This window comes from Pelobates fuscus, chromosome 1 (assembly GCF_036172605.1).
Source record: "Pelobates fuscus isolate aPelFus1 chromosome 1, aPelFus1.pri, whole genome shotgun sequence".
Classification (NCBI taxonomy): domain Eukaryota; kingdom Metazoa; phylum Chordata; class Amphibia; order Anura; family Pelobatidae; genus Pelobates; species Pelobates fuscus.
The window spans coordinates 229013164-229023801 of NC_086317.1; the positions used below are offsets into that span (position 1 = coordinate 229013164).

The window sequence follows — 10638 nt, forward strand, 5'->3', positions numbered from 1 at the left end:
ATTTTTTATTTTTTTTATGTATAAAATTGTATTTAGTGTTTGGGGGAGGAAGGGGGGGTGGGGTCATTAAAGTTGTGTGTGTTTTTTTTTTGTTTGTTTTTTTTATGGATGATTATTTAGTATGAAGTGGGTGCTCTGGACAATTGCCTGCCTCTTAAGTTTATTTTAGCTGAGCTAAACAACCAGGAATTAACAGGACTGGTTGACACAGCCAGAATGGGAAGGTTTGGTGGTGTAGTAAGGTTAATTTATAAAAGTGTCCATTTCTGTTGAAAGCTGCACTTTTTTATTTATTTTTTTGTAGTGACCTCTTAACACCTAAAGCACTGGGGTCTGAAGTGTCCGTTTAAGCTTTATTGGGATAGACTTTAAAGGGACACTTCAGACCCCCCAAAACACTTCAGCTTGATTTTTTTATTTTTACAAGTAGATATTGGCACTTTTATAAACTTACTTTTTTACACCGACCTTGCTGTCAATCAAACAACCGGTCCTGTTACTTCCTGGCTTGGTTAGCTCAATGGAGCTAAAATTAAGAGGAATATAATTATACAAGCACTTGTCTTGCAAAGATTTCTCACTGGGCTGCTAGGAAGTCTGTGATTGCACAGCTACAGAAAGTCTGTGGTGGGGAAGAAGGGCTGTGGGGCGTGCAAAGGTTTCAGGAAAGAGATCAACAGTTTTTGCAAGCTGTTTTTAGAAATACCTTTTTAATGGGGGGGGGGGAAAGCATAATTAAATGTATGCATGTTTTCATTTGTTGCATACCTTCTAAACCGTGATTTTTATATTTGAAATTGAGCAATGCAGTGTTCCTTTTAATGTTTCCATGTATGTGCCCCTCCCTCCCTACTTATTATAACCCTGAACAGCATCTTTATAGCAGAAACAAAAATACCTATTCATAAATTGGACGTTTAAAGACTGACTAATGTGGTTATGGTGTCTGGTGTCCATGGGCAAAGGGTTCCGCAACACTGCTGATTTACTCACTGTTTAGGAGAAATAATTGGTTCCCTGCAGCTTAGCCTCCTGTTACGATATTGCGGAGGTGCAGTTATGCTACCACCTTGCACCATACCAATCCATACCAGAGATTGGGACAGTGATTAGCTGAGAGTACTCGGCAGAAGCTCTCAGCTCATTACTGCTTGGACCTCTGGTATGGCATGAAGCAAAGCATAGCTTTGCCTCTGCAATTTCGTCAGAGGCTGGGCTGGCCGCTGCTGTGGGCCAAGCTTCTCTACTAAGCTGTGAGTATACCATTTAGCAGTGATGTGCCCATGGATCTAAAGCACCATAACCACTTAAATGGAAATGATTGTGGTGCCCACAGTCAGTGGCGTACACATGACCCATGGGGCCCCGGTGCGAAAATTGATCCGTGGCCCCCCCCCCCCCCTCGCGCTTACTCTGCGCGGGCCGGGGCAGCAACACATGGCGGCGGGCACCTGGTCGCAGGGGTTGCAGGGCTGCGACTGCGGTATGTACGCCAGTGCATGCAGATGCACACACACTTAAAGGACCACTACAGACACCCAGATCACATCAGCTCAATGAAGTGATCTGGGTGTCAGGTTCCTCTAGTTTTAACCCTGCAGCTGAAAGCATAGCAGTTTCAGAGAAACGGTTATGTTTCACTGAGAGTTAATCCAGCCTCTAGTGTCTGTCTCACTGACAGCCGCTAGAGGCGCTTCCGCCATTTTAAGACACTGAACGTCCATAGGAAAGCATTGAGTAATGCTTTCCTATGGGCGGTTTGAATGCGTGCACGGCTCTTGCCGTGCATGCGCATTCGGAGCTGAGAGGCGGAGGGATCCCCAGCGCCATGGGAGTCCAGGGCTGGAGAAAGGTAAGTGCTGAAGACACACACACACTCTCACGAACAAATGCATACACACTAGCTAACAGACACACACATTTACTGACAGAGACACACTCAGCGGCAGACATACATACACACTCACTTACAAAACATACACTCTCACTGACAAACACACACTCACTAACAGACATCAAACAGACTCACTAACACACACACACAAACACACTCAGTAACAGACACACACAGTAACACTCACTAGCAGACACACACACTCTAACACCAACACCAACACCAACACCAACACCAACACCAACACCAACACCAACACCAACACCAACACCAGCACCAACACCAACACCAGCACCAACACTCGCACGCACCAACACTCGCACGCACCAACACTCGCACGCACCAACACTCGCACGCGCACACACTCGCACACGCACACACACGCACACGCACACACACGCACACGCACACGCACACACACGCACACACACGCACACGCACACACACGCACACGCACACACACGCACACGCACACACTAACACTCACTCACACACTAACACTCACTCACACACTAACACTCACTCACACACTTACTCACACAAACACTCACACTCACACTCACACTAACACTCACACTCACACTCACACTAACACTCACACACACTCACACACACTCACACTCACGTGTTTTTTTTTATTTAATCCCCCCAGCCTCCCTACCTTTTGGAGTGCTGAGGGGATTCCCTGGGGTCTAGTGGTGCTGCTGGGCTCCTAGGCGGGCAGTCAGGCTGGCCGGTGCGCGAGGGAGCACTCTCCCCTGAGTGCTTCCTCTTCAGCTCCCTCGCGCGCCACGTCATCTTCCGGCTCCGGTATCATTGCGGTGCGCGAGGGAGCTGAAGAGGAAGCACTCAGGGGAGAGTGCTCCCTCGCGCACCGGCCAGCCTGACTGCCCGCCGGGTGTAAGCAGGGCCAGCCTCGGGGGGCCCGGAGGTGGCCGGCTTCAGGGCCCCCCAGGAGAAGAGGCTGGCCCAGTGAGTACATACCGGGTCGCAGGGGCGGCACTGGTATGTACGCCACTGCCCACAGTGTCTCTTTAAAAAGAAAACAAAAAGTAAATATTTTATGTCTTGAGAGTGTTCACATATAGTGGTGTGTGTGTATATATATATATATATATATATATATATATATACACATGCATATCAGGACATACCCACAATCACCTGTACTGTAGCAGGTCTTAAAATTGGGTAACTGCAACCTCAGATGAACAACTACACATGGCATATTATGTGTCCAGGGCCGGACTGGGGATACAAAGCAGCCCTGGAAAAAAAAAATCTATGCCAGCCCCATAAGTCATTGCGCCATGTATTGTCACATGTAATATGTAAGGCCATGTCTTACCACCCCAGATGATATATAAACACACGTGTATGTATGTGTATATATTCATACCTCCATGGAGAGCACTTACAGGACTCGTAATAGTGGTATGATGCGTTTATTCAGCAAATATTCATAAACAAATAATGTCGACGTTCCAGTCCAACCGGACTTTTCTCAAGACCTGGCTCACTGACAGACAATCTCACTGACACGCACAGACAAGCTTATTGGTATACACACACAAACTTACTACAGACAAGCTCACTGTCACACATGCTCACACACAGATGCTCACTACAGACAAGCTCACTGACACACACATGATCCATACAGAAAAACTCACTGACACAGACAAGCTCACTAAAGAAAAACTAATTGACACACACATACTCACCACAGACAAGCTCACTGACACCAACATGCTCACCACAGACAAGCTCACTGACACACATACACACACGCTTACTACAGACAAGCTAACTGACACACAGCCTCACTACAGGCAAGCTCACTGACACACGTGCTCCCTACAGAAAAGCTCACTGGATACACACATGTTCCCTACCAAAAAAGCTCACTGACACACATGCTTACCACAGACAAGCTCATTGACACACATATGCTCCCTACAGAAAAGCTCACTCGCACATGCTTACTGCAGACAAGCTCACTGACGCACACACACGCTCACTACAGATAAGCTCACTCACACACATACAAGCTCACTCATTAGCAGACACAAACAAGCTCACTCACTCACTAGAAGTCGCACACACACACACACAATCACTGTCGTGGCTGAAACTTACCTGCCACTGGTAGGTGAAGTTGCCATTTTGTGGCCTATCCTTTCCAGCGAGGTGTGGGGCGGAGCTTGTGTGTGGTAGGCAGAGCTTCCGTTCAGAAGGTGGGGGTTATGTGCTGGGACGGGGCATGCGGCCGAAATTTATGTAAACTGACCGGTCTCCCTCCGACCGCCAGCAGCCTAATTGTGGCCGCACAAGCCCCAGCTCCTCCCTCTTTACTCCCCTCAGACTGACACAGGCTGGCACAGTCTGAGGGAGAAATACTTTAAATGACATTAGCCTCATGATTTGGGTTGTCTACCAGGCCCCAGGTGTCGCTGCCTACTGGGAAATTTCCAGGTATCCCTGTGGGCCAGTCCGGTCCTGACCGTGTCATGATTTATTTAACAAAATTAAGCCAAAATGTAGAAGTCCTGATCTGTAAAACTAAAGAATTCAAACAATGTGTACTTTATTTTTCCCATGACTGTAATATATAAATTTATGTAAAATTGTAAATAAGGATAACCTAATACCTAATTAGCATATACCACTTCATTATAATTCTAGATGTCTTTTTTTTTTTTTACTCCTAGCAAGTATATTTGGAAATCTACTTCTTCGACCCCCACCTACCCATACAAAACCCAGCAACACGGACAAGAGGAAGTGTCAGGAATTCGTTCAGCAGTTCCTCCTGCATGGACAAAGTACATGATCTTGGGTTTTTATGTATCGAGTCATTTTCAGGACTCCAAACAAAGTTTTTTTCCCCACTACAGAAGAAAGTGTCTGCCAGGCCTATGTCTGTAATTTGACATGTGACCTGAAATAAGCACAAGAACAGTGTATGTCTTTTGAACTTAGTGCATAGCCATTGATTAGATTCTGTACTGTAAATTCACATGCAATACATAGTTAACTCAATAAACCACTGTTTATGGTTAAATTAACCTTTGCTGGCATGGTCCCATAAAAAAAAAAAAAAAAATAGAGAAAGAAATAAAAATTTAACTTACCTGCGATCCCACGCTGAGGCCACGTTTTCCATGTAGCTTGCTTCACTTTTGGTGATGTCACTCTCGCTTACTGCAGAGGAGGGATTTCCAGAAGGATGGGTTAAGGAGATGACTTGAAGGCACAGAGGGCCATGTCACCAGTGGACATCTGTGCTAGCATATTATGCATGCTGACGGCAGATACCCAATATGAACAGAATTAACATTAGCCAAAACCAGAACTCGTGTCAGGCTGGCTAATGACACTGCTAAAGGTGAAGTTATACCTCTGGCTGCAAAGTCCTTTTATTCTGCATGTGCAGTGTTCTACTGAGAAATGCTGCACATGCAGATTCAAAGCACCACGACCACTTAAAATCTCTAAAGAAGTCATGGTGCTTGGAGCAACCGTAATAATATTGACCTATTTGGTCTAACCCACTTATCAGGAGATAAAGATACAGCTAATCACCTGTTTCTTTAACATGCTATGTGCTTGCATTGTTACTGGATATGTGCATTTTAAGATTTAATGAGCTGTCAAGATTAATAAGCTGCTAATGGTTTATTAGTGTATTAATTGTTGAACTTGGAGAAGTGTTTGTATTCTTGTGATGTACAACACTGTGCCCCATTTTGGAAAATCATAGTTTAAATTTGCGGCACTTAATGATCTAGTAATCCTTTAAATAACCCCAAGCAAATGTAAAATGTATTTTGTTTTCTTCAGTAAAATTAATAATTTATTTGGGGGACCAGTGCCAATGTTATTTATACAATATTTAAAAAAATACCCATCACAATATTTGGATTGCAGGAGGCTCACAGGAAGTAGTAGTCTTTTTAGTGGTCAAATACAGTTTTTATTTGATTTTTAATTTTTATTTATTTTATATTTTTTTTAAAGCAACTCTCTGTAATCCGGTAAGACATTTATTTTATCATGTGGTCAAAGACCATCTGCTGGTTATTAAAGTCCAATTAAAAGCTGAATCCCAGTATTTGTATCCTTCAGCAATTACCAGAATAGTTATTATCTGTGGGCATTTCAGCACATTCTACATATCATGTGGACAAGACTGAATTAGTTCTATAGTTACCCTAAAGTAGCACTGTCAATTGAAATGTTCTACTTATACAGCACTCTAAAAACAATTTATATCTTGTGCAGACCATTCTACATAGTAGTTTTCATAATAAACGTTTAAGAAACAGTTTCCCATTAACCTTTGCTATTATTAGTTACATTGTGGGCACTTCTCATAATTGAAGTTCAAACAACATATTCCTCTTCCTTTCCTGCTAATAGCTACTTGGTAAATCTGATTCTGATTGGCTGCTGACATCACAAGCTCTATGCAGATGTTCTCCAATTTAAGATGTGATTCTAGGATGGCCAACTCAACACTGACAACTGGCGGGTCTGGGAATTACACCTAAATTTATAAGAGGACTGGCACTTCCCAGAATTTTAACATATCCACTCCAGTTAATAATTATGTATTTGTGAGTTCTGAAGATGAAATTAAATGTAGGAATCCCCACACCTCTTTATCTTTAACTAGGTACCTCCATCTTGACTCAGTCAGTGTAAAGAAAGCATACAGAGAAGAAACAATGTTTGTATTTCTCATCCTCCAGTGTGTCTGGATACAACTGGAGTATGATGTGATTTTCCAAATAATTAGTATAAATATGCATAAAAATCATGTTAACCCATTTTTTTTTACATTTTAAATGTTTTGTTTAATTGTGTAACTTCCAGAGAAGTGGTAATTCCATGTTAAAACCACATGATTTCGGTAAAAATATTAGAGATATTTTTTCCAATTGATTAAAGTACATTTTAGTGACAGTGCCACTTTAAAATCTACACCACAGACCTACTTGATTGATACTGGTGGTAAGGAAGTGCTTTGATGAGCCAGTAACCTCTTACATTTAAAGTAAATACTATTTTTATGCATATATAGTATATATTTTTCAGTTGTAAACATTGTTGATGTAAAATTCTTTGTACAAAGTGTTTTAGATATTTCCAGACAATGGTATTTTTTATTGTGAATATAGATTTTTATAAATGCTTTATCGACCACTCAGTCTAGTTTTAACTACTGTACAATTATATTTCTATCTTTGAGTAAGTGGATTTACATTTTTTTTTCTTTTTTGTATGAAGATTTTATTTAATGTGTTAATTTTTTTATGTGTTTGTTAATACATATCAAGAAATTATTTTAAAATTCAATTTTGATATCTACAAATATGTCTTAATAAATATGAACAATGTTTTATTGTCTCAGTGTTATCATAGCTATCATGTGCTATCCTAATAGTCCATTCCTGATATTAAGATGTCATGCTGTCCTCCACAGAGTGGGATTTAACGCTGTTAGGACAGAATGGAACATGTAAGCACGGTTATAAATATAATCATTTATTTATGTTAAAGAAACCCTTGTCTATCAATGTATAATACATACCTTCCAAAGTTTTAAATGAACAAAAGAGCAACACTTTAATTTTTGTGGTGTGAGTGAAGGTATGACCAAGGGCAGGGCTGTCTTGAGAAATTTTAGGTGACTTACAAATAATAATGCATTTAACTAAACTGTTATTTAGAACACTATCAGTGTGTTTCCTATTTACACAGACTCATTTATTGTAGTTTACTATGAGTATTATTGCTGTGGAGTTCACAGACAAACAAACAGTATGGAGCTCGTAGAGAAGAGAGACAGTAGGATAGAAAAGAGGGACAGATGGATTTGGACCCAAAATAGTGACTGTTCCTCTTAAACATGGACATGTGTGAGTTGTGTACAATATGTATGTATGGGGGCATTTAAAGAAAAAAAACTGTAATTATGGTGGAATTAACACGTTAATCACATTAACAATGACACTTGGGTTTTACACAAAAAAAAAAGCCTGAATTTAATATCATATCCTGGCTCTTATTTCAATAGTTTGGGATAGAAGCATTTCCCAGATCTATTCTAATGAGGATCAAGACCGACCTAAGTTGGACGCCACCGGTTTAGGGTACTTTACTTGTGTCACTTGTCTGCTTTGTTCAGTAGACAAAGTAAAGACTCACTGAGCAAATCAGTTTGTGTGGTTTCCTCTGTACCACATATACTTGTTGTACATCCAGCCAGTAATATATATATATATATAATGTGCTCCTCGTGCACAGCTCCCTCGTGCGCCCTGCATTGAGCCAGCTGCCAGGATTTGATGTCATCCTGGTATCCCATGACGGTATGTTATATATTCATGAAATTTGTGTTATGCGTGTATATATATATGTGTTTATTAACATATGTGTAACTATTATAGGTATAATTATAAATAACTAATACACACATGAATATACATGTGTTACTGTCAGTTACAACTTCTGGAGTGTCAGTTGGCCAGTGAGAAAGATGGCAGCCTTCTGGCGGAGTTTGTGCAATATCGGATATATTGATGCAATAAACACTTCCAAACCATAGAACATAGACTGTGACGGCAGATAAGAACCATTCGGCCCATCTAGTCTGCCCAGTTTTCTAAATACTTTCATTAGTCCCTGGCCTTATCTTATAGTTAGGATAGCCTTATGCCTATCCCACGCATGCTTAAACTCCTTTACTGTGTTAACCTCTACCACTTCAGCTGGAAGGCTATTCCATGCATCCACTACCCTCTCAGTAAAGTAATACTTCCTGATATTATTTTTAAACCTTTGTCCCTCTAATTTAAGACTATGTCCTCTTGTTGTGGTAGTTTTTCTTCTTTTAAATATAGTCTCCTCCTTTACTGTGTTGATTCCCTTTATGTATTTAAATGTTTCTATCATATCCCCCCTGTCTCGTCTTTCCTCCAAGCTATACATGTTAAGATCCTTTAACCTTTCCTTATACGTTGTATCCTGCAATCCATGAACCAGTTTAGTAGCCCTCCACTGAACTCTCTCTAAAGTATCCATATCCTTCTGGAGATACGGTCTCCAGTACTGCGTACAATACTCCAAGTGAGGTCTCACCAGTGTTCTGTACAATGGCATGAGCACTTCCCTCTTTCTACTGCTTATACCTCTCCCTATACAACCAAGCATTCTGCTAGCATTTCCTGCTGCTCTATTACATTGTCTGCCTACCTTTAAGTCATCAGAAATAATCACCCCTAAATCCCTTTCCTCCGATGTTGAGGTTAGGACTCTATCAAATATTCTGTACTCTGCCCTTGGGTTTTTACGTCCAAGATGCATTATCTTGCACTTATCCACATTAAATGTCAGTTTCCACAACTCTGACCATTTTTCTAGTTTACCTAAATCATTTTCCATTTGGCTTATCCCTCCTGGAACATCAACCCTGTTACATATCTTAGTATCATCCGCAAAAAGACACACCTTACCATCAAGACCTTCTGCAATATCACTAATAAAAATATTAAAGAGAATGGGTCCAAGTACAGATCCCTGAGGTACCCCACTGGTGACAAGCCCAAGCTTCGAATATACTCCATTGACTACAACCCTCTGTTGCCTGTCACTCAGCCACTGCCTTACCCATTCAACAATATTGGAATCCAAACTCAACGATTGTAGTTTATTGATAAGCCTTCTATGTGCAACAGTGTCAAAAGCCTTACTGAAATCTAGGTAAGCAATGTCTACTGCACCACCCTGATCTATAATTTTAGTTACCCAATCAAAAAAAATCAATAAGATTAGTTTGGCATGATCTCCCTGAAGTAAACCCATGTTGTCTATGATCTTGAAATCCATGTGTTTTTAGATGTTCAACAATCCTATCCTTTAACATGGTTTCCATCACTTTCCCCACTACTGAAGTAAGGCTTACTGGCCTATAGTTGCCCGACTCCTCCCTATTACCTTTCTTGTGAATGGGCACAACATTCGCTAACTTCCAGTCTTCTGGGACTACTCCTGTTATCAATGATTGGTTAAATAAATCTGTTAATGGTTTTGCTAGTACACCACTAAGCTCTTTTAATAGCTTTGGGTGTATTCCATCAGGGCCCATTAATTTATTTGTCTTTACTTTTGACAGTTGAAATAGAACCTCTTCCTCTGTAAACTCACGTGTAATAAATGACTCATTTATCCTTTTTCTTAACTGAGGTCCCTTTCCTTCATTTTCATCTGTAAATACCGAACAAAATATTAATTGAGGCAGTCAGCTAGACCTTTATCCTCATCTATATACCTTCCTTCTTTTGTTTTTAATCTAACTAATCCTGGTTTTACTTTTCTTTTCTCATTTATGTATCTAAAAAAAGTTTTGTCCCCCTTTTTTACTGACTGTGCTATTTTCTCTTCTGTGTGTGATTTGGAAGCTCTTATAACTTGCTTTGCCTCTTTCTGCCTAATCTTAGAGGTCATTCTGTCTTCCTCACTCTGGGTTTTTTATAATTACTAAATGCTAACTTTTAGTTTTTTACTATTTTGGCCACATCTGCGGAGTACCACAGTGGTTTCTTGATTTTTTTTGCTTTTACTGACAAGCCTAATGCAATTTTCTGTTGCCTTCAGTAGTGCAACTTTTAAATAATCCCATTTCTTTTGGACTCCATTTAAATTGCTCCAGTCTGATAATGACTCCTTTACACATATTC

The 10638-nt window shown here is 40.6% G+C and overlaps 1 protein-coding gene across 4 annotated transcripts in view; it reads left to right on the plus strand.

The window, feature by feature from the left end:
• The window catches only part of INPP5B (inositol polyphosphate-5-phosphatase B), a 152090-nt gene extending 146205 nt beyond the window's left edge, over nt 1-5885 (plus strand). For all 4 annotated transcript variants that reach the window (XM_063454994.1, XM_063455003.1, XM_063455013.1 and 1 more), the window contains one exon: nt 4606-5885. In XM_063454994.1, the coding sequence (XP_063311064.1) occupies nt 4606-4727 (122 nt within the window). In that variant the 3' untranslated portion in view covers nt 4728-5885. The remainder of the gene's footprint in view (nt 1-4605) is intronic.
• Nucleotides 5886-10638: the final 4753 nt, after the last annotated feature.